Source organism: Sorex araneus, chromosome 6 (assembly GCF_027595985.1).
Source record: "Sorex araneus isolate mSorAra2 chromosome 6, mSorAra2.pri, whole genome shotgun sequence".
Lineage (NCBI taxonomy): Eukaryota > Metazoa > Chordata > Mammalia > Eulipotyphla > Soricidae > Sorex > Sorex araneus.
In genome coordinates this window covers 122,692,993-122,718,023 of record NC_073307.1, presented here as the reverse complement: position 1 = coordinate 122,718,023, position 25,031 = coordinate 122,692,993, and the positions used below count along the sequence as shown (strand labels likewise).

General features: G+C 49.8%; 1 protein-coding gene across 9 annotated transcripts in view; it reads right to left on the bottom strand.

Moving 5' to 3' along the window:
* NAV2 (neuron navigator 2) overlaps positions 1-25,031 on the bottom strand; it is an 822,512-nt gene that overhangs the window by 172,833 nt on the left and 624,648 nt on the right. For all 9 annotated transcript variants that reach the window (XM_055141684.1, XM_055141686.1, XM_055141678.1 and 6 more), the window contains 3 exons: positions 19,770-19,882; positions 14,059-14,167; positions 10,584-10,973 (listed from right to left, as the gene is read on the bottom strand). In XM_055141684.1, coding sequence (XP_054997659.1) covers positions 10,584-10,973; positions 14,059-14,167; positions 19,770-19,882 — 612 coding nt within the window. The remainder of the gene's footprint in view (positions 1-10,583; positions 10,974-14,058; positions 14,168-19,769; positions 19,883-25,031) is intronic.

Below are 25,031 nucleotides of genomic sequence, written 5' to 3'. Positions count from 1 at the left end.
TCTCTCCAGCAAAGTTCTCCCCAGTCAGGTGCAGTTACTGAGCAGTAAGCTCGGTTCTCCCCAGTCAGGTTCTCCCCAATCAGGTGCAGTTACTGAGCAGTAAGCTCAGTTCTCCCCAGTCAGGTTCTCCCCAATCAGGTGCAGTTACTGAGCATCAAGCTCGGTTCTCCCCAGCCAGGTGCAGTTACTGAGCAGCAAACTCGGTTCTCCCTAGCCAGGTTCTTTCTGAGCCTACGTTGGTTTCCTGGGCCCCCTGTCTCTGCCCATCAACTACCAGCCCACTGTCTGTCTGTTACCTGTGGAGGCCTGGGCCCTGCATGCAAAGCTGGGCCCTACTGCACTGGACCAGGGGGCTGCTGTCCAGTAATTTTTTTTTTTTTAATTCTGGTCTCTACTGGCTAAATCTATCATCACCACCAGTGACCAGAGTCGGCCCGGGAGCACAAGAGAATCTCTCCTCTAGAGCATGCACTTGGCTCTCTTGTTCTTCCTCTGTCACCTGCCTGGCCAGCAGCTGAGAAAGGGCGGAGAGGTGTCCTGCGCTCAGTACGTCAAGAGGCTCCGTGAGTAGAGCCGAGAGAGGGGAAGAGTCCGCATGATGCGCCCCCCAGCCTGGGGCCAACGGATGTGGCGGCCGGCACCCTCCATCCACCCTGGGACGGCGGGGGAAGCTCTCTGCTCTACTGCCGTGTAGACGACAGCTGTCTCTACCCGCCAGCCATGGAGGGAAGCAGCGGCCGCTGTGCTGGCCGGGGATACGCAAGGCAGGGAACGAGAGCCGGGAAGGACGGTGACCCCTCACTGGGAAGAGCAGTGGGGGCGGGGCGAGGCTGGGCCTTAAACCTTGCTCGGCCCTTGGTTATAGATTCTTGTTCGTTTGTTTTGGGGGCCACACCTGGAAATGCTCAAGGCTTGCTCCTAGCTCTGTGCTCAGAGGTCACTCCTGGTGGGGCTGGGGGAAACACATGGGGTCCTGGGGTCATCTGCCTGCTAGACAAGTGCTCAACCCGCTACACTATCTCTCTGGAGGCATCTGGACTATATTTTATTCTATTTTAATTAATTAATTAATTAATTAATTTTGCTTTTTGGGTCACACCTGGCGATGCTCAGGGGTAACCCCTGGCTCTGCACTCAGGAATCACTCCTGGGGGTATTGGGGGACTATATGGGATGCTGGGAGTCGAACCTGGGTCGACCACGTGCCAGGCAAACACCTACCCACTGTGCTATTGCTCCAGACCCTTGACTATATATTTTTTGACTATGTTTTAAATACACGTGTGTGATGTGTTCTGTCTGTGTGTATAAGAGTGTCTGTCTGTGTATGACAGTGTGCATGAATGGGTGTGTATATCTGTCTGTTTGAGCGTGTGTGTTATGTATATGCGTTTGTGAGTGTGCATGTGTGTCAGTGTTGGTATGTGTGTGCTATAAGAAGTGCAGAATAGTGGCCAGCGATCCACCCAGGGGGCTGTCCATCTGTCTGTCCAGTGCCTGCTATAGAGTCAGACAGAAGTGTAGGCAGGAGAGGAACTAGGGACATCGATGGTGGTAAATGTACACTGGTGAAGGGACAGCTATTGGAACATTATATAACTGGAACCCAATCACGAACAACTTTGTAACTGTGTTTCTCACTGTGACTCAATTAAAAACAAGCAAACAAAAAACCAAAATAGGCTGTGCATTTGCCTCCTTGGAGTCTATCTCTCCCCCCATCCCACTCCTATAAGCACATACACACATACACAGGCAGGACTGACAATGCTGATGTGGTCCTGTCAGTACTTTCACAGGCACGTCAAGGGAGCCCAGAGAAAGCTGCCACAGCTCTGCTGAGGTGCAATCAGAGAAGGCTTCAAGAAGGAGGTGGCCTGGCAGCAGACAGGGAGGTAAATCTAAGTACGAGCATTGGCCATGCAAAGAAGCAACAGCTGTCAGGAGGGAATTTCTGTGACTCTCTAGACTACTCCTCCTGGTCCCAATTTGCTTATTGGAGTCCAGTGTGATGGATTGGGAGGCAGGGCCCGGGATGGCCCAGGGTGGGGCCTCTGGGGAAGAAGGCAGACGTACCCTCTTCTCCCCTGCTGTCCACCAGCTCTTAGCAGAACCCGATTATGCCTGACCTTGCCACTGTCCTTCCGGCCTCCAGAGCACCGAGACATCAAGCGTCTGCTACTTCAGTCTCCTAGTCTGTGGTATTTTGCAGCAGCCGGTGGAAACTCCCTGACGTCTTTATGAAGTACGTCAGCAGGGATGGTGGCTCCAGGTGGGCACAGGTCATGCTGTGACCTGTTCACGGCGTCTTCTGACAGCTCAGGGGGAAGGCCTCAGTCACAGAGCAAACAAACATAAACCCAGCAGGGGAAGACCAGCATGCTCAGGGACCAGCTTTCTCTACTTCCTCGGCGCTCAAGGGTGAAACCAGCTGAATGATTGATTCTCAGTTAGGAATCAGGCGAAACCACAGCACCCCATCTGGTATGGGCCACTAGGTGGAGCTGTGCATTGCATCAAAAGGCAGAATGGACGCTTTTTGTCTGGTGAATAGAATCACTGAGGTACATCACAGAAAACCAAAGTCTGGTAAGGCTAGGCAGGGGGCTAGGCAGGGAGAATGGGTCGTTCACAGAACACCGATTAAATAGCTACTGTGCTAGGCTCTAGGAGAAGAAAAGGCACTGTAGCTACTAGTCAGGTGGAACACACACACATGTACACACACGTACACACAGACACACATATACACAGAGAGATACACACGTACACACAGACACACACAAGTACACACACGTACACACAGACACACACATACGCACAGACACAGAGATACACACAGAAGTACACACAGATACACAGACACACACATGTATACAGACACATGCACACATACACATAAACAGACACAGAGATATACACACATGTAACACACAGAGGACACACACAAGTACACACAGACACACCGACACACATGTACACACAGACACATGCACACATACACACAGAGACACACACGTAAACACAGACACACACAGACACATACACACAGACACACACACACAGGGCATGACATTTCTTTTTTTTCTTTTTTAATAATGTAGGAGTACTGCTATTTATTCAGCCATTGATTAAGCTGGTTGAATTGGGCATAAACTCCACATAACATTTTTTTTATTCTACTCTGAATGCTAACTTAATTTTATTATTTTATTGTTATTCCCCCCGCCCCCCTTTTTTTTATTTATCGTGAGATACAGCTATAAAGCTTTTATGTTTGAGCTTCAGTCATATAAACATCAAACACCCATCCCTTCACCAGTGCACACTTTCCACCACCAAAATCCCCAGTATTCCCCGCCCCTCCAACCAAACTCCATTCCAACCCTTCCCCTGCTTGTGTGGCAGACAATTTCCCTCATTCTCTCTCTCTCTCTCTCTCTCTCTCTCTCTCCTTTGGTTACATTTTTTGATATTTTGATACCAGTCTCACTACCACTCAAACCTGCCGAAAAGGCAATGCTAGATGATTTGTTTTATATTGCTTGTTATGGATAGAATATGATGTCCAGGAAATTCTGTGTCATTCTCTTCCAGGAGTTTTAGTTGATAGTCTCTGGGTCTTGGCCATTGATGAGATTACATGGCACCAGGGGCAGTCTGTGGGTGTGACTGCCAAGCCACTGGAAAACTGGGGACCTGGGGGGAGGAGGCCCAGTCCCAATCCAAGCAGGCTTGGAGATCTCAGTCACGGGTTCCCGCATAACTGGGTTTTTCTGCCGGTCCGCTCTCTGGTGAGGCTCGTCCAAGCATGTGGAGAGTGGCCTTGTGCAAGGTGGCAGTTGGGTTCTGGAGGTTTTGGGCTGTGGGGATTCTGTTTGGGGTGGGGAGGGAAACTCAACCCACACCCTCTGAGTTAGGGCATGACATTTCTTGAGCATTGTGGATGATCCTTTACCAGATGCTTTTCCAAACTCAGCCTACAATCCCCAGAGGTTAAGAACTTTGGTAGGTTTGGTAGAATCAGGAAGAAATTTCAGATCTGGGGCTGGAATATTCAAAAAGGCTCAAGTGCTTGCCTTGCAGGCTGCTGCGACCACTTCCTGGGTTTAAATCCTGGCCCTGCCTATGCTCCCCAGAGCACAGGCAGATGAGCCTTCCTCTGGCTCCCCAATACCACCCACCCCCTTTCAAACACTTTCCAGGAGGAAGGAAAAGCTCACATCTAAGGCAGGCGGGGCTCCAAGATGGTCAGAAGCTTGACACAGAGTCTGGGAGACCACCTCAGTGGAGGGATTTTGTTCTTTCTCCTGGGCTCGGTCAGGCTTCAGGGGAAATTCCAGGGAGAAATTCTGGAGAAAGTCCGGAAATTGCTGGAAACCACGTTTAGTGAAAAAGGGGTAGGCAGTCTAGGGCAGCAAGAGGGCGAGGGTCTAGGAGGAGCGGCCGGGTGAGGGAAGACTATTCAGATCCCAAGACATCCAATTAAGAGGCTGATATCTGTTCCCACCACACGAGAAAGCCAGGTAAGCTCTTGGCGGGCAATCTACCTGATGCTCAATTGAAAGGGTCCTTTTTTCCCCCTAGGATGTATATCCACTCTCTGGAAGATGATACAACTCAGTGCCCCCTTTGAAAAGAGCGGGGAAATCATCCTTCCAAACATATGGACGGTAAGTCTGTCCTTTTCATTTTATTCCGTACCATATGGCACTCTGAATTTTTAGACAGCGTTGATGGATTGACTTCACAGATCAAAACTTAGTAAGAGACATCTTCATCTGTTATTTTTATATTGGCCCCAGTAACGATGCCCAACGTCTCGGTCTAATACAAGGAAGCAGTGAGATATTTTTGAGTATCTCAAGTCTGTAGGTAGCTTGGTCTATCCAAAGTGCAGTGCGAGAGTTACACACACACACACACACACACACACACACACACACAGAGTAAGAGACGCATACACACACACACAGAAGATGAAAAGCACACACACACACACACACACAGGTGCACAGAAAAAGGACAGTTTACCTATAGGTTCCTTAGCTAAGAACTAACGTAATGGGATTAAAGTCATTCCAGTCCCACCGGAAACTACTGAAGGATGCACAGAGGTGCACATGGCCAAGCTTTCACCCCAAAGACACTGCCATCTGATTAGTTGCCGCATCATATTTTTAGGTAATACTTTTAGGTAATACAATTTAAAGCAAGACTCATCACCTCCTGAGTACTGCTAGCAGTGATCCCCAAGGACTGCAGAGGGAGAAGCCCTTAAATATTATCAGATGTGCCCACCCCCCAAGCGAAACAACAACAAAACTAATCCGCAGGTTTAGTAAAAACCATGGTGATTGCTAGAGGGCCAGAGGAAAGAGGAGGAGGGAAGGAGATTTTTGGGGTGATGGAAGTGATGTGTCATACATATAAACTCTATAGTATTGTAAACCTATGAGAAATCAATTAGCAAATAATTTTTTAATGTTACATAATTGTAGCCCATAATATTTTGGTGGATTGTTTTTCCTCAAAAAAATTGGCATAGGAGGGGCTGGAGTGATAGCACAGTAGGTAGGGCATTTGCCTTGCATGTGGCCGACCTGGGTTTGATTCCCAGCATCCCATATGGTCCCTGAGCACCGCCAGGAGTAATTACTGAGTGCAGAGCCAGGAGTAACCCCTGTGCATCACTAGGTGTGACCGAAAAAGCAAAAAAAAAAAAAAATAGAAAGAAAAAAAAGAGAAATATATTGGCATAGGGGCCGGAGCTATAGTACAGTGATTAGGGCATTTGCCTTGCACTCGGCCAACCCGAGTCCAATCCTAAGCATCCCATATGGTCCTCCAAGCACCACCAGGAGTAATTCCTGAATGCAGAGCCAGGAGTAACCCCTGAGCATCGTCAGGTGTGACCTAAAAAGAAAATAAAATTGGGATAGGGCCGGAGTGATAGTATAGCAAGCTGGACATTTGCCTTGCTTGTGACTGACTCAGGTTTGATCCCTGGCATCACACATAGTCCCTTGAGCACTGCCAGGAGTAACTCCTGAGTGCAGAGCTGGGAGTAATCCCTGAGCATCACTAGGTGTGAACCCCCAAACCAAATACACGCACACACATAGAGGCATAAACTTAGTGACAGCTATGTGGTGTCATAATAAGCTATGTAATAATTGGGTGGTTTGCTTACATTTCTATGTGGTAAAATGTGGTAAATATCCATTGGAGAACATGAGCTAGAGACATCAACATATAACTGTTTACACGAAATTAAGACATTTTATTTGCGGAGCTTGGGGGAATCACACCTAGCTGTGTTAGGGCTCACTGTGACTTGGTGGGGAACAGGGGACCATATGTGATGCTGGGGATTTGATCTGAATTGATCACATGCAGGGCAAGCTCCATTCCCCTGTACTATCTCTAAAGCCAACAGTGTCACTTTAGGGTTTGTTGTTTCTTTGGAACCACATCTAGCAATGATCAGAGCTTACGTCAGGCTCTGCATTCAGGGATTGCTCCTGGTGGGGCACAGGGGACCTTAATGGGTGCCAGGGACTGAACTTGGGTCAGCTGTGTGCCAGGCAAGCACCTCATCTGCTGTACTCTAGCCCTGGTCCCTGCAATGCCATTTTAAAAACACATGTTCTCAGGTTTCAGAAGCTAGGATTAAGTTCCCCATTAGGCGTTCTAAATAAATTTGCTAGAGCTTTTACAAGAGAGTCTCCTCACAGATTTCTCAGTCGCTCACACATCAAGGCTAGGTCCCCTAAACCATCTGGATTAAAAACTTGAGTCATCGCATGGTTCCCAAGCGCCGAGATGTTTCAGGTCGATAAGACAGCTAGACACTGTCTACACCTTGTGTCTTCATCAGATATTGGCTGTGAGTCAGATACAACCTCAAAGAGAAGCTTAATTGCAGTGGGTTGGTAGCCTATTAATTGTAGGTTAGCTCAGGGGAGTTACCGACGAGTCCCACCGTGCCAGGCTCACCCGTGCCAGCGGCAGAGCCGGCCGAGGAAACACCCGTTTGAGCTCAGTCTGTTTTCTTTCCGCTAACCGTCAACCAACGGGCCTCAGGGAGGTGACGGACCGGGCTCTGCAGCACACGTCTTTCAATAATGACAACGCTGTCATGTTTATAAGACGAAACCTGAGTACAAAGGGCAGGCAGGGATGTGGGCTGCTGCGCCCCAGCCCGTGAAGGCAGACTAACAGGGGGGCCTCAGAGCAAAGACGAGGTGCATCTCAGACAGGAGCCAGGCTTAATGAACATCTGAGATTGTCCCGACTAGAAGCAGCATTAAGCGCCACCTGGGCTACTTCTTATTTTAAAGGTAAATTGGTACATTAAAAGGAACGGGGGCGGGGGCGGGGGAGGGGGGCGCGAGAGAAAAGCCAGACCAGGGTTCTCCGATTTCAATAATTGGGTGGTTTGCTTACATTTCTACACTTTTATCTGCACTTGCTCTGAGCTGCTTATCTCATTTGCTAAAAATGTTAAGCTTTCCAGATCAGGCACTGAAATGTAAACATTTGTGCTTTGTACCCCGGGTAGACGCTGAATGCAGCTGCTCCAGAGACCAGACTGTTTCAATGTCTCCCCCTGGTGGAGACTGTCGCAACTACACCAACATAAGGAGCAGTAAGACTGACTAAACATTAAGATGAACTGTTTTTTATTTGTGTGTGTGGGGGGGGTGGGGGCCACACTCAGCAGTGCTCAGGGCTCCCTAGTGGCACTGAGCTCAGGAATTACTCTTGGCAGTGTGCAGGGGACCACACAGGATGCTGGGGATCGAACCTGGTTCGGCCGTGTGCAAAGCAAATGCCCTTCCTGCTGTACTATCGCTCCAGCCCCAAGATGAACTCTTGAGTGCAGACATTAAATGTCACTGGCATCCCATTGCTCATCGATTTGTTCGAGCGGGCACCAGTAACATCTCTCATTGAGAGACTTACTGTTACTGTTTTTGGCATATCTAATACGCACGGGTAGCTTGCCAGGCTCTGCTGTGCGGGCTCCATACTCTCAGTAGCTTGCCGGGCTCTCCGAGAGGGGCAGAGGAATCGAACACGGGTTGGCCGAGTGAAAGGCGAAAGCCCAACCGCTGTAATATTGCTCCAGCAGATATTAAAACAAAACCAAAAAAACTCCTCGTGGCTATAATAGAGTTAGCTCACGTGTGCTGAGTGCATGCTTTCTGTGCAAGAAGCCGGGGTTCAATCTCTAGTACCACATGGTCTCCTACGCATAGCCTGGCATGACCTCTGAGCAGAGAGCAGGGAGCAGCCTCTGAGCACCACTGCATGTGCCAACTGTCCCCATAACCCCGCAAACAAAACAAAACAAAACAAAACCCCCTCCCAAAACTCAACTTAAAAAAATTCCTGTTATAGCAATGACAAGTGGAGCTCAGATCAAAGAGCTAAGCCTCTTGATGTCCATGGTAACAGCGTGATTTACCCTGACCTCATACGTCCTTCGTCCACTGAGTCACGTGTCCCTCAACCCAGGAATACTGACTTTCTCCTTTCATCTGTACAACACACTGGGGACTCGGTGGCGAATAAGCCAGGCCACGCCAGCTGTTTCGCGGCTCTTGGTTTTGGGATCAGGAGGGGACAGGAGAGATGAAACTTAAACACACATCTGAACTAGTGAAAGGCTAACAAAACAGAAGACAGGGCGGGAGAGATAACGCAGCAGGGCAGGTGCTTGCCTTGCATACTGTCGACCAGGGTTCAATCCTTGGCATCCCATATGGTCCCTTGAGCCTGCCAGGAGTGATCCCTGAGTGCAGAGCCAGGAGTAAGTCCGGAGTACAGCCAGATGTACCTCTTGCCTCATCCTCTCCCTGCCCCCCCCCAAAAAAAAAAAAACAGAAGAGAGGTGACAGAAACAGGAAACAAACATGAGAGTAGGTCAAGAAGGGACAAGATGGTAACTGAGGGACTCTGAGAGAAGGCCACTGAGCAGCCAGCCATGCAGAGACTTGGGAAACAGAATCCACTGAGACATGGACTGTGGAAAGGCCAGGAGGCAGAAAAGTGCCAGCCATGACTAGAATAAAGTGCTCCAGCAGAGAGAGGCAAGGTGGGTCAAAAGCCAGGAGCTGGGAGAGGCAGGCAAGGTAAAGGACCAGGCAGGTGATGCGAAGGTCTGGATTCCAAGCCAGGTGCTGTGCGGTTTGGAGCCTGACTCGAAAAGGGGCTGTCGGGGCTAGAGCAATAGCACAACGGGTAGGGCGTTTGCCTTGCACGCGGCCAACCCAGGTTCGATTCCCAGCATCCCATATGGTCCCCTGAGTACTGCCAGGAGTGATTCCTGAGTGCAGAGCCAAAAGTAACCCCTGTGCATTGCCAGGTGTGATGCAAAAAAAAAAAAAGAAAAGGGGCTGTCTTCACGCTCTCCGACCAGACAAGACCCAGAGTGGCCGCACACGAACAGCTCCTCTTCTCCTAAAAGACCATGATCCCGGAGGCTTACTAACTAATTTCGGCACCCCACAGCTTCTTACAGAAATGCCTCTAGACTGTGAACTGAGCTGAGACCCCATGCCGCCCTGGGAGGGGAAAGGTTTTTCTCTCTCGGCTTTTCCTTTCCATAGTGGTGGCAGTGGTGGTGGTGGCCGTGAGGTGACCGCCATCTGATAGAGCCCACTAACCGGATGTATGCGCTTGCAGCGACTCAACTTCTGGCAGAAATTTCTCTGGACTTAATCACTAAAATACCAGAAATCCAAAACCTCATATACTCTTCATTCTCAGCAATGGAAAACAAATTATCAAATGATGCCTTTTTGGGTAAGGCGTTTGCCTTGCATGTGGCCGACCCGGGTTCGATTCCCAGCATCCCATATGGTCCCCTGAGCACCACCAGGAGTAATTCCTGAGTGCAAAGCCAGGAGTAACCCCTGTGCATTGCCGGGTGTGACCCAAAAAGAAAAAAAAAAAAGATGCCTTTTCCGCAGGTTTGATTGTTGGGGGGGCGGGGGGAAATTCCAAATAATAATAGTGAGTTTTCTGTTGAAATATTGAATGTAATCAAAGTATAGAGAGAATAAAATGAAGATCATTAGCCACACAGGTGGGGGGGAGTGAGATGGGGGGTATGCCGGGGTTCTTAGTGGTGGAACATGTGCACTGGTGAAGGGATAGGGGGGGTTTGATTATTGTATGACTGAGACTTAAACCTGAAAGCTTTGTAACTTTTTTCATGGTGATTCTATAAAAAAAAAAAAAACAATCAAAAAAATAAAATTTAAAAAAAAAGAAAGAAAAGGGGCTGTCTGCAGTTTGCGGCAAGGGGGGTGGATCTTGGCTGTAGCTCCCCCCAACATGCTGGTGTCCGAGCCTGGACGGACGGCTCAGGTCTTAAGATTCTCACCCTGGCAGCAGACCCTCCCCGGAGCCACAAAACCGGGGCAGGAACAGGGGCAATGAGTGGGAGCAGCCTGCCCTCTCTGCCCCCAACTCCCACCCCCCGACCCCCACCCCACCCAGGCTTCCAGTCCTGCAGGAGAAGCCGGTGCCGCGCCGCGCTCGGCCTGAAGGGGGCGCGGCCCCGCACTCACCCGCTCGTGAGGTCGTCGGCGCGCATGTTCTTGCTCAGCACGTCCCCATCGCTCATGTAGCCCGGCGCGTCCATGCTGATGGCCTCCAGCTCCAGGTCCGGGCCCGCCTTGTCCGAGACGTCCACGTGGCAGAGGCTGTTGCCCCTGGGGGCCAGCTGCCTCCTCAGCGGGGCCGAGTACACGTAGCGGCCCGACTCGGTGTTGATGAAGCGGCTGGCGTTGGCGCGCGGCGGGTACCCGTTGCCCAGAGAAGGGGCGTCTCCCGCCTGGAGCCGCGGGCTGGACTGGCCGAGCCTCCAGGACAGCGGGGTGGGCCTCCCCGTCAGGCTGAGGATGCTGCGCCCACTAATCTCCGTGGTGACGTTGGTGTCGAAAGTGGTTTCCAAGGTGCTGCAATTAGAGAGGTGGGCGCGTGGGTGAGCCCCGGCCGCCGCTCCTGCAGAGATTCATGCTGCACGATTTGCATGCAGCTCTTTCACTTTTTCATACACACAACAAACACACCCACAACATGTCCCTTGGGTCTGGAGCGAGCGGACTGCAAGTAAGGCACTTGCCTTCCGTGTAGTGCATGTGAGTTTGAGCCCTGGCACCCCACAGGTTTCCCTGAGCCCCACCGGGAGTGATCCCTGAGTGCAGAGCCGGGAGAAAACCCTGAGCACCAAAACAAAGCAAAACAAATTCTCCTGGCAAGAACTACATATTTTTTCTTCTTCCTTTGTTCTTTTTCTTATCCTTATACCAAAATGGGAAGATGTGGCTCAGTGCAGCTGTGATGAGTGAACTCACAACATTTATAAATCAAGCCATCATTCTGTACATCCTAAGCCTATCGACTGGTAGCACTGTAGCACTGTCGTCCCTTTGTTCATCGATTTGCTCGAGCGGACACCGGTAACGTCTCCATTGTGAGACTTGTCGTTACTGTTTTTGGCATATCGAATATGCCACGGGTAGCTTGCCAGGCTCTGCTGTGCGGGTGGGATACTCTCGGTAGCTTGCCGGGCTCTCCAAGAGGGACGGAGGAATTGAACCCGGCTCAGCCGTGTGCAAGCAAACACCCTACCCACTGTTCTATCGCTCCAGTCCATACACTGGTACTGGGGGAAAAAGTAAAAGCTGAAACTGTGCATCTGTGCAATATTCTGAAAATCCCAGGGGAGATATAACCCCCAAAACCCATGGGGCAGGATGTCCACTACTCACAACTACCTTGATGAAGTGATCTTAACTATTGGAATCTTCTTCCCAAACCACGGAAGGAAGTAGAAAATGCTGGACTAGGAATGACAGGCCAGAGAGGTGCCATCTGTCCGATCATTCTAGAATGATCTGGAAGCAGTGGCACAGCCTTCCTTTCCTAAAGCCAAGGTATCCCCATCCAACATAAGAGTCACCTAACTCGACCCTCCTGACTAAGCGGTGGGTTTAGCCCTGCTCCTTGAATTCTCTAAGGTCTATCTCCTCCAATCTTCCCCCCCACACACACACATTTTGTCCAAAACAACATCTGAACAGGGAAGCTGGGAAAGATGCTTCAGGGCTGGGGGTTGAGAAGAGCGACACACTGAATTACAGTGTGGGTCTGCCTCGATGGAGCTCGTGCCTAGCCATGTGGACACCCCGCAGGCTTCCTGGCTCAGGGAGGACACTCTGCTAACCCTCAGAGCTGCCCAGAGAGTTCCCAACTGGGCTACATGAGTCTTTCTTACAGAAGAACCATCACACCGTTTCCCTGTCCTGATGGCTACCCGAGTTCAAGTCAAGAAACCATCCCGGTGTGGGCACCTGGAGTCAGCTTTGGAGATTACGGTAGGAGCAGGGGATGCTTCACACCCCATTACAGGGTCACTGGGCCCCGCTTCTGCCTCTCAAGTGTTCATATATCTAAAGGTTTAGGGGACCGACCAAAGCACCCCCCTCTGGAAGAATTGATTCAAAGCTTCACCTGCTGGTGGCCCCACTTTCTTCAGAGTGGGATCCCCTGAGGTACAGCCCCAATTTTGTTTGTTTGTTCTTTTTTTGTTTAGTTTTGTTTTTTGCTTTTTGGGTCACACCTGGCGATGCACAGGGGCTAACTCCTGGCTCTGCACTCAGGAATAACTCCTGGTAGTGTTCGGGGGACACTGTGGGATGCTGGGAATTGAACCCGGGTCGGCCACGTGTAAGGCAAATGCCCTAACCACTGTGCTATCACTCCAGCCCCCAGCCCCAGTTTTATTTAAGACAGAATACACCGTGGTTGGGCTGGAGTGATAGCACAGCGGGTAGGGCATTTGCCTTGCATACAGCCGACCCGGGTTCGATTCCTCCATCCTTCTTGGAGAGCCCGGCCAGCTACTAAGAGTATCCCACCAGAGCCTGGCAAGCTACCCGTGTCATATTTGATATGCCAAAAACAGTAACGACAAGTCTCACAATGGAGGTGTTATTGGTGCCCGCTCAAGCAAATCGATGAGCAATGGGACAACAGTGTTACAGTGCTATACTGTGGTAACCCCAATCTACCAAAACTGCTGGCAGTGGGGGAGGCTTGCGGGCTCCTCTCCATGTTCATTCATCAAGAGCCTGAATTGCAGATTTGCGGTAGTCGGGTGGGAGCGGAAGTCGGGTGGGAGCGCCTTCCACATCTTGCTTGACCAGGAAAACAAACTGACAAGTGTTTCCAACAAACTCCTAGGTTTCACCCAACTGCATCCTGGTTCAAACATGATCCTGAGTTTTTAGGATTATTTCCTTAGGTGTCTTACTCTGTGCATGACTAACAACATTACAGTGTTATCAGAGGAATTCGAGTTATTCTCTTTATCACACAGGTCAAACGGAGTACAGCTGCTGGTTCAGCAGCACGGCCCAGAGCGATGGAAAATGCTCACACAGTGAAATTTAAATGGAGCTTCTCTACATCCTGTGAAACACATCTAGCAACCTGCTTCGGAGAGGAATCCGGAATCCGCCTCAAGTTTATACTCCCTCACTTAGGCATGCTGGCTGGTGGGCATGCTTTTTTCTATTTTTTTTTCTTTTTTTTTTTTCCTCGGTGCTTAGGAAACCAATATGGGATGCTGGGGGATCGAACCCGGGTTGGCCACATGCAAGGCAAACCACCCTACCCGCTGTGCCATCGCTCCAGCCCCTAGAGGGCATTTCTTAGTGAGTGCCTGAGGATTTGAGGATCACGGTCATTTACTCCATTGTTTTTGTTTGTTTGGTTGGTTTTTGGGCCACACCCGACATTGCTCAGGTGTTATTTCTGACTTTGCACTCAGGAATTCCCCTTGGGAGTCCTCAGGGGACTATATGGGATTCTGGGGATTGAACCTGGGTCTGTTACAAAAACACTCTATCTGCTGTACTATCGCTCTGACCACATTTACTTCATTATTAACCCAATCACTTTACCGGTGGCAAGAGAAGCAGCATGATTACCCATGCTAGCTAGCTCAGCCACGTCATGCATGCACATGGCAGTTACCTGTGTGTAACCTGAGTTCCCCGTAAACTGGACATGGTCTCTTCCAAATTCTGCCGCAGATCAGCGATGTTTTTCACTGTCCGTAGTCGCCGAGCCTCAGGGTCTTCCCCTAGGAAGAAGAGGTTTATAAAGCAACTTTGACTTTCTGAGGGATCCTGAGGTCCCTAGGAGCAAGGATGTTGCTTGTGACTACAACAAGTTCAAGTTCAGTACCTATCTCCCTTGGGGATGCCTAGAAGAATCTGACAATGAGGAAAGACGTGGTTGAACAAATGAATGGATCGAAGGATGTATGCAGGGATAGTAAGTGAATGGTTGAACAAAGGGATGGATAAGAGGGTGGTTGGAAGAATGGACAGTCGAATGGGTAAATAGAGGGATGGATGAATGGATAAAAGATGTATAAGAGACGGATGAACAAAAGGAAGGATGTATAGACGGGTGAATGAGTATTCAGAGGAAGATGTTGAATCCAAGCAAAGAAATCTCTTCTCCCTCCAGGCCCCTCTTAAAATAGGTGGGAGTCTAGCTTGTGGAGAAGCAAAACACCTAATCCCATGTTTACACACGTGGTTACCCTGTTTCCAATAAAGACAGACACAGAATAAGTCGGGTCACTTTTCAGGAATGAATTTCTAGCTACGAAAAAGTGGGCAAGGCATTTGGTCATCTCATCCCCAATGATACATCCTGTCTTCCTGTCCCACTTTACAATCTGTAGCAGCTATAAAAAGATCAGCATCCGTGAATCACAAAGAGCTCTACAGAAAGAAGTTTGCCTCTTTCTGTTAGATTTATTGTGTCATCTCAAGTCCTGGCTGGTCCTGCAGCCTGTACGTTCCTGGGAAAGCTGCGGTTCCTCTCCATCCTCTGGATTTCATAGCCCTGAAGTGAACACAGCAAAAACGCTGACCTCAAAGGACAGTGCAGGGATGAAACGGCCACAGGCCTGGAGATAGCTCAGTGCCTGCCACACTCAGCCTTGTCTGCTGGTGCTAACGATCGAGGGCCCAGTAAGAAACATTGGGGGCCCCTGGGGAGGCGGAAGAGGGAGACTGCCAGTCTAGGGACATGGGTGTCCACAAATACCCAGCCAGTCAGAGGTCAAGCTGGCACAAATGTACCAGGAATCAATACCAAGAAGGATCGCCAGAGCCCCTCAGATTGGCTCTGCCTTGGGCCCTCTGGCTGTTCCGCTTGTGACATTGGGTTTACACGGGGGCCACCTGGATGCCAGGGCTCCAGTGTGGGACAATGAAGCCACATCCAAGTGTGAGCTACTTGTGACACATGCCCGTGTGAACCGGCTAAAGGAATCAAACATTTACCTCTCAAGGAATTCCAGAGAGGGCTGAGAAAGACTCAAGGACTCACAATGAAAGGTTTATATACACGTGTGTTTTGAGACTCAGGTAACACAATTCCAGCAACATCCCCAGAGCCCACCCAGGGAGCACCAGGTACGACTTACACTAGACATTAAGACTTCCCCACAGTGGGCATTCCTATGGCTAGAGGAAGCTGAAGGACCCCGAGGACAAACCTTCCTGCCGAAACAGAAAACAAGGCCTTTCTGGCTGCCAACACTGAGGTTGCAGCTTGTACACAATCTGTGATCTGTGATTATAGGGGGAAAATTTGCCACAGCCAACACGATTCTTAAAAAAGGCAAGTGTTTTCAATTTTCTCCCTCCCTTTTAACCAAGAAAAATTCGGAAGGCACTTTTCTTATCTGAAAAGTAGTAAAACCTGCATTTTCCACCCAATTCTTCAAAGCACATGTCTGTGTTTTGAATGAAAAGCAGTAATGAAACGCCTTGAAGGAATGTAAAGCGTAATTGCTATCAATTAGATATCTCTCATTGCCAATCTGACCCCATTGTGTCGAGGTAAGACTGCCAAAAAGGTGCAGATCCTTTGGATAACGCTAGACACAGCAGTGAATACACAGTAGGAAGCTCTAGGAATAAACTTTCAAATGACTGTCATTGATCAGACACCAAAAGCATCTGTAATTCTATTTCTTATATATATCCATGTGTTGATATTGAAGGGCAGGTTTTGGTCACACCCAGCAGGGCTCAGGCATGATTCCTGGCTCTGTGCTCAAGGGTCACTCCTGGTGGTACTTGATAACCACATCTGGTGCTGGGGGCTGAAGGTTGGCAGGATATAAGGCAAGTACCTTACTCCCTGTACTCTCTTTGGTCCTGTGAGAGTGTTTTCATCTGTGTTAAGTCTCCTTTAGAAATTCAACGATCTTTGAGGTGGAACAGCAGCCTAGTACCTGTTCTTTGGGGAACCTCATGCTAATCTATTGACATTCAAAATATATTCAGTGTCTAAGAGAAGTTTGGACAAGGGAGAAGAAAAAGCACATAAGGGTCTAAAAAGTGGCACTGTCACGATTCACCAGCTGACCCCAGACAAGTAACATTTTCTCCAAATGTGTGTGTTTGTGAGTGTGTGTGAGTGTGGCAGGGGTGATAAAATTCCTTCCCTCAGGAGAAGTAGGGGTTCAGATGGCGTCTAGGATTTACAGGCCTGACACCAAGGAGGGCTCCCTAAATCTGGCTTTTCTGCTTTCCTCAGGAGGATTCTCCAGGGAACTGTTTGCTCCCCACAAAGCCCTATAGAAAACAGATTTTGAGAGCAAGAGGGACACACGACATAGTACTCTGGCCATATAAAACTTGGATCGTGCAGACCACATTCTGAGCTGCCACCCTGCTCCTTAGAAGGTGGGCGAAGTATAAGATTTTTTCCACCAACAAAATTAATACACATCCACAATTTTGGAGGAAATGACAGGTGTCTTTAGCTCAAAAAAAAAAAGAGTTATAGCATTGCTTCTTGTGGTTCTCTTTCATTGGCCAATTGCTATCAATTAGATATCTCACATCACTAGTCATGATGGAGAGTAAGCCCACATTCTGAACCGAATAGCACAGGGCTTAGGGGATGGTGAAAAGTGAGCACGGAAGGAGCCAGGGCTCTGTATGTGGAAGAGGGAAACGTCAGGGATAAGCTGCTACATGGAAGAGAACGGAAATGGGCAGAGAGCTCTGGGAGACTGAATTATATCCAGGGATTAGAAATGCAAGAGTAAGGAGTTGCACTATTAATGGCAAAGTAAGAAAAAAAAAAGGGAAGAACATTTGAAAGAATTATCTTTCAGTTACAAGAATTATCTTTCAGTTACAAGAGATGGAAAGATGATACATCATTGAATGGTAGAAGGGGTTTATGGGCTGAATAAGTGTGGTGTCTTCTAATTCAAAATCCTGATTGTATTGCATGCCAATGACCAAGCCCATGAAAAAATATACGGATCTGCAAAAGCAAGGGGAAGAACTAAGCCATGGAACGAAACAGTGTCATAAATATCCATTTCTGAATGCATCCGCCATTTGTTGTTATATCCAGGGACTGGTTGTGGATAAGTTAAATTTGACCTTGCAACTGGTAGGCAGTGACTTCATAAAATAATTCACATGAAATTATGCATGTGTGTGTGTGTGTGTGTGTGTGTGTGTGTGTGTGTGTGTGCACTCCACTGCTTGGACATAAACATAAAGTGAGTAGGAAATCTCCATGAGCAATCAACACCGTCTGACTTCACACCAGAGAGCGCTTCGTCAAGCACAGCTGGCTGATGAATTCTGTTGTTCATCAGGCAGGACTGGCCGAGGAAAAGAGCTGCTTCCCAGACCAACTGACAGCATCTGTCTGAGCTCCTACTTGGTTTCATAGTCCTGAGGCAGAGATGTACACAGGGAGAAAAGGGGGGAAAATGAGAGAGAGAGAGACAGACAGACAGACAGAGAGACAGAGAGAAAGAGACAGACAGACAGACAGACAGAGAGACAGACAGAGAGAAAGAGACAGACAGACAGACAGAGAGACAGACAGAGAGAAAGAGACAGACAGACAGAGACAGAGAGACAGAGACAGAGAGAGACAGAGCCAGAGAGGAGAGAGCAAGACAAAGAGGAGAGAGAGATGAGAGAGAGGAGAGAGAGGAGAGAGAGGGGGGAGAGAGAGAGCCAGCAGGCTGCAATCTATCTCTTGGCAATTCAAGTGTCAGGAGGTATGCTCTGGAATGGGTGTCTCTGCTTCTCAAATGTGCAATTTTGCTGAGCTTGTCGGTGTCTGAATCCTGTCAGCTCCACAGGGCATGCATCTGATAAGCACTGCCCGGGCTGAGGGCAATGATCTGGCGCTTTCGATGGGAGCAAAGTAGAACATGATCTGGAATGTGTGAATACTATGTGGTTGTGCGTCTGAACCCCACACCTTCCCCCCAGAGCTGGCCCCTCGGCGGCTATTCATGTGGGCAAGCTACACATTCCCCATTTCAAGGGAAAGGAAAGGTAAAATCAGTCCCCAATGTGGGGTGTGGAACCACCCCGAGATGGATCACTTACACAAATAGCTTAAAAACACTCTTCTCCATGACTGCCCTGCCAGTGTAACCAGAAACAACTAAAATGCTCAGACCCTCTGAAACGCCTTCTCAGAGCTAATGACAAGGTGGGTAAAATTAAATCAGTCATCTTGCGATTTCCATCTGCCATGGGGACAATTACAAGGTTGTGGTTATAGATATTCTGTCCTTTTAAAAATCCCTGTTTATAATTAGTGGGTTTTAAACAGGGTTTCAATGTTTAGCCCGACTCTGGAAATGGTAAGATACCAGGAGAATGGTGTGATTTACCGGTAACTATTGCTGCTTACCGTTTGCTACCCTGATCAGAAAGTAACGGACCACAGGCATAGAGAGGGGACAGAGAGATGGAGAAAGTGCTGACTCAGAACGCAATGCAGATGGAGAAAGTGCTAACTCAGATGCTTGCTCTTCTTTATATAAAGACCTGATGCTCGGGGCCAGGGAGATAAGGATTATGGTACTTCCCTCGTACATGACCAACCCCAGTTTGATCACTAGCACCACATATGGTTCCTCGAACCCCTCCAGGAACGATCACTGAGCTCAGAGCCAGGAGTAAGCCCTGAGCACCCCCAGAAATGTCCCCCAAATAAGCAAACAAAAAGAATCTGACAAACATTATTGAATAAATATTTGTGAAATTAATGGAAATTAATGGAAATTAATGGAAAGCTATGTACTTTTTAAAATATAATAATCTTTAACCACCATTATCCAGACTACCGTTATATAAAATTAGATTTTTTTGGGGGGGTGGTTTGGTAGAAGCAGCAGAAAGAATTGGTCTTCTTTCCAATGAACAGAGCCTGTTATAAACACATTTCAATCAGGGCTTCCACACAGAAGAGGGAAAAACAAAAAGAGTATTTTTGAGTTCTGACTCTTCTTGGAAAGCAACTTTATCTGAAGAACAAACAAAGTTAAGTCAGGGTCTTAGTATCAGAGCAGCCTAGCCTGAGTCAGTAAACGAATGGAATGGGAATATAGATCTTAAAATTAGATTTGGCAACAGGTCAGACTGAGACAGACATATGGATAGGGCGAGAGCACGGGATGGTAAAGAGTCAGAGCTTACAAGAGAGCGTGAACAGGAAAAGAAAAGGAAAATTGCAAAGAGAAAAAAAAAATAAGGTTCTTCAATCAACGCTGCAGAACGGCAACCTCCTATCAAGTTGGTTCATGCCGGGCACCCAGCAGTCGACGGTTCCATGGGAGAGCTCATCCTCACAACAGATGCAGCATTTCTGGCATCGGTACTCACCGGTGAGTTCTTCCAGAGCGGGCTGTCCACTCTTGGTGTAGTGGCTTGGCTCCATGCTTACGCCCGCAGAGCCGCACTCGGCAGTGACATTCCCTTCCGTGTCTGTCTGGGACCTTGGCACACAAACCAAAGTAGACGCACTGGTCAGTGGAGAGAACGGGCACATCTGGACTGGGCTCTGCCCGCAGCACCCACCACCACCGTCTCCTTTAGCCCGGAGCTTCGGAACACCGCCGACGGATGCTAAATAATTCATTAGCGCATGTGGAGCAATGTCCCAGAAACAGAGAGAGCCACCCAACTGTAAAAGATGAAATATTCATCGGCCAAAGGCAGAGTCTGTGATCCTGCACTGGGGTGGTGCGGGGGGGGGGGGGGGAAGGGGGTGAGATTTAGCCAAGAAAATGCTCGAGGGTGCTGGGTGGTTTGGAATATCTTCTATGCCAAAGAGCAACTTCTAAGTAACCAAAAACATGAGGAAGTCAAACACGAAGATGACTCCACTGACAAGCAACCCAAAGGCCGCCTCCACCCCCTACCTCACCCCCCCCCAAAAAAAAACCCTCCTGACATGGCTCTTCTGAAAAGGTGACTCTAAACCAATCAGGGGTGGGTGCCAAGCAGGTGTGTTTGCCCTCTAGGCCTCTGATTCAGAGCTCAGATCTCCTGACATGAAAGGTCTCCTTGATTGTTATTTCAACCCTTGACTGAAATCCGTACTTTCCCCAAAGAGTCTCAAGGCCCTTATTTGTCGAGCAAATTGGCTGCTCCATGCCACGGGTCCTTGCCACGAACTCCCTCCGCTCATGGGTCTGAGCTTGGATGCTGACTCCAGGTATATAATATTTTTTTTTCTTTTTGGGTCACACCCGGTGATGCACAGGGGTCACTCCTGGCTCATGCACTCAGGAATCACCCCTGGCGGTGCTCAGGGGACCATATGGGATGCTGGGATTTAAACCCGGGTCGGCCGCGTGCAAGGCAAACTCCCTACCCGCTGAGCTATCACTCCAGCCCCTCCAGGTATATAATATTAGTTCATCTGCAACCAGAGTGAAATCATATATATATATATATATATATATATATATATATATATATATATATACTGGCCAAGAATGTAAATGGCCTTAACCTGTGGGGGAGGGGCAGACACCTGTCAGATCATCCGTGAATGCTGCTTCCCCTTCTTCCTCTCTCCTGAAGCACCTGGTGCCCCGTGCTGTCCATCCTTGCCTCTGAAGGGTCCCCATGCCCTGGGAACCCTTCATCCCCTAGCCAGTGCCCACGCTCTCCTCATCTCTGCCCACACCCCACAAATAAACAGTTGTAGCCTTTAGAAAATGGCAACTGGGTGGGGAAACTAATGCCCCCCCCACCCAAACACATTTCTTCTTATTGGTATTCATAGTGCTTTAAAATTTTTCTGCGAGGGTCTAGAGCGACAGCACTGCGGGTAAGGTATTTGTCCTGCATGCGGCCAACCCGGCTTCAATCCCCACCAACCCAAAGCACCTCAGGGGTATTTTTGAGTATAGAGACAGGAAGTAACTCCTGAGTATTATGCGATATGTCTCCCCCCCCCCAAATAAAAGTCTTTCAGTTAACCCCAATGTTTAAAGATTGGGAAAATTTTCATACAAAATGTCTGGCTCTCGGGGCTGGAGCGATAGCACAGCGGGTAGGGCATTTGCCTTGCATGCAGCCAACCCGGGTTCGATTCCCAGCATCCCATATGGTCCCCTGAGCACCGCCAGGAGTAATTCCTGAGTGCAGAGCTAGGAGTGACCCCTGTGCATTGCCAGGTGTGACCCAAAAAGCAAGAAAAAAAAAAAGGTATGAACAAAATGTCTGGCTCTTCTGCCTCTTCCCAGCAAACTAAGGAACGTTCCAGTCTGAGCTTGCATTCTTGTAGGCTGCTGCCTCTGCCGCCAGCTTGCTTCCTCTGCACCCCTGACTCATCTCACCTCTGGGGCGGCAGTGCAGCATCGGAAGCATGGCCCCTGTTTGAGACACGCTCCTGTCTGTCCTCTCTCCCTTGGCCCCAGTATCCTTGACTGATCTTTGCGACATGAAGCGACGCCATTGCCGTCGAACTAACAGATTCTGGGGCTTGTCCAGTGCCTAGAGGAGAAAGTCTAAACTCTGTGCACCCTGGAATGCTCCCTTTATTTCCAGCTCCTGCCACTCCCCCCCTCACACACAGCCCCACCCTCTGACCCACCCACACGGGGCTCCTCTGCTCTCAGATGCTGCCAGGCCCTTATCAGCTGGCCTTCCCTGGGACTCCTGAGCTTCCTGAGGTCATTCCTCATCTGCCTTGAGTCCCATCTTATGTCATCCTGGTCTGGAAACCTTCCTGGACTCAGCCCAAGGAAGGCATCCCAGCTTGGCGTGTCTGCACGGCTCCTTCCTGATTTTCCTGAAGCAAACCTCCTGATGACCCTGTGAGCCCGTGAGTGACCCTTCCTCAGCTGAGTGAGAGCACTCTGAAGGCCGTGATGTGTGCACACACAGACCTGATCTGCATGTGGGGTCGAGGAGGCTGGAGCACAGGCCTGCGTCACGTAATCCTGACTTCCAAGCCAGCACTGCGTATACCCCAAATGGGTGTGGCCCCAGGGCTCCCCACCACTGGCCGCTAGTGTTAGGTGGGCCTGCACACACAGTCAGGCTGACAGTGGCCAGAAGTGGCCCTTAGTATCCGCACTCCCCGCCCTCCCTGAGCCCTCCCCGCCCAGGCTCTGCTCAGGAGGCCTAAAAATTTAAATAAAAAATGTTTAAAAGAAGGTCATCTGTTCAAGCTGAACAGGGACACAGGCAGAGTGAGCTGAGTGGACAAATGAGAAAATGTTCAGTCTATGAAGATGCTGAGTACTGGACGAAGCACGAGGCTGGGGGCATGTGAACCTCGAGCTGGCTGCGGGTCTGCGGTTAACAGCATGGGCACCTGAGCCCTGATGAGTGAATCTCTTCACCTGAGCAAGCCCCGGGCTTAGCGGGTAGGGCGTTTGCCTTGCATGCAGCCGACCCAGGTTTGATTCCTCCACCCCTCTCGGAGAGCCCGGCAAGCTACCGAGAGTATCCCGCCCACACTACAGAGCCTAGCAAGCTACCCATGGCGTATTTGATATGCCAAAAACAGTAACAAGTCTCACAACGGAGATGTCACTGGTGCCTGCTTGAGCAAATCGATGAGCAACAGGATGACAGTGATGACAGTGATCTTATAGGGTCCCCCAAGCACTGCCAGGACTAATTCCTGAGTGCAGAGTCAGGAGTTAAGCCCTGAGCACTGCCGGGTGTGACCCAAAAGAGCCAAAAATAAAAAATGGGTTTGATGAGTAGGGAAAATATTTTCCTTCTTCCCACTTGCCAGACATTTGTTCTTTATCACTAAGAGTTTCTCCTCAGGGCTGGAAAAAATAGTGCCTTGCAGGTGGCTGATGCCAGTTCGATTCCTGGCACCCCATGTTGCCTCAAGCACAGTCCCTGGGTCAGGAACAGTCCCAGAGCACTCCGTGTCTCCAGCTACATCACCCTGAATGCATCCGATCTCACCTGAGCATCCCTTCACCCAACACTGACCCAACCCACCCCCTTCCAAAAATGAAAATTTTCCTCTTAGAGAAAAGCTTAGAATTCCAGAAAAATCTGTGAATGTCTGACATGTCTTGTAATCTTTGGAAGGATTCAGCCAAAATCCAAAGAAGGGGGCAGGAAGGGAGGGGCAGGGTGCTGATCCAAGACCGCCATACTGTTTGAATTCTGAAAATGCAAATCTGGAGGCTGTGAATAAGTAGCCTGCATCTGCATGAGCTCAGGACGATCCGAGTTATTCAAAGGATAAAAATTTCATAGGGTGCAATTCGGCTGTCTCCACGGTCGAGAGAACCACCGCCTGCAAAGCCCAATGCGGACCAGAAGAGAGCCCTGCACATGACCGAGCCCTGAGTGTGTCTCAGGCCAGCTGGCTGAGAGACTGACTGGCTTCCTTTACAAAAAGATGGCCAGTTGGGGCTGGAGTGATAGCACAGTGGGTAGGGCGTTTGCCTTGCACGCGGCCGACCCGGGTTCAAATCCCAGCATCCCATATGGTCCCCTGAGCACCGCCAGGGGTGATTCCTGAATGCATGAGCCAGGAGTGACCCCTGTGCATTGATGGGTGTGACCCAAAAAGCAAAAAAAAAAAAAAAAAAGATGGCCAACGACGAATGAAAGCGTCCAGGGGGACCCTCTGCGAAGGGGCAGGTGAAGGAAGGAAAAGGCAGAGCTCACTTCCTGCTGGGTAGAGTGGGGGAGGAGGGATATGAGGAGGAGGGGAGAGGGTGTATCTGTGTGTGGGGGGGATCACCCCTGAAATCGAGAATACAACACAGTCCGAGGGGGAAGAGGGGGATTAACTGGCTCTTTGCAAACACAGGAAGCTAAAAGCTCGGGCATGAATCTTCACCAAAGAGCAGGCATGTAAATACACATGAGCACACGTGCATTATTCCTGGCTGCATGGGTGCTTGCGTAGCCCCCAAGGCAGGCTCGTCGGTGAACGTCTGTGCCTATCGGGAAGGTGCATGGTGGTGGATATGGCTGCACTGCAGGGTGGAGTGGTCAGATGGGTCTAGAAGGTGGCTGGTGTACACCGCAGCCACAGCAGGCACCAGCCACGGCTGCCGTACCCCAAGCACGGCTCATCGCCAGCTGATGAGAAGAGGCTGGCTCGGGCCTGGGGAAGACGCAGCCCCATTCTGCAAAGGTGTGGGGCAGGCCGAGCCGCCGGAGGGCCTCCCAGGTCAGAGCCCACGGAGTGACAGGATTCCAGGGAAGAGCCAGAGGCCAAGGGGAGAACAGGTGAGACAGGGGGTGGACAGCTGAGAGGGCGGGGCAGGAGTCAGCCGACACCCACACGCCTCTCCCGGACAGCACAGAGCAACCTCACCATCGCCCTTTCCTTCTTGCCTCGTCTTACCTTACCGAGGTGTGTGAGACCTCAGCACACAGATGAGACCCTGACCACACTCCCTAATGTGAGAAGAGACCCGAAACCGAGGCTCTGCGCGTCCTACACAGACGCTTCTGAATTTTGCACTTTTTGTTGTTTCAAAGACATTTATGTCGGGAGGGATGCTGGGGCCAGCAGCCGAACCCCACGGTGGCACATGGGCACCTGCTGATGCGGCTTCAGGAACACCTTTGCATTCTCTCCCCCCGGGGAGACTCCCGCTTACCCGGGATCACTCCTTAGCGTTCCCTCAGTCTCCCCTG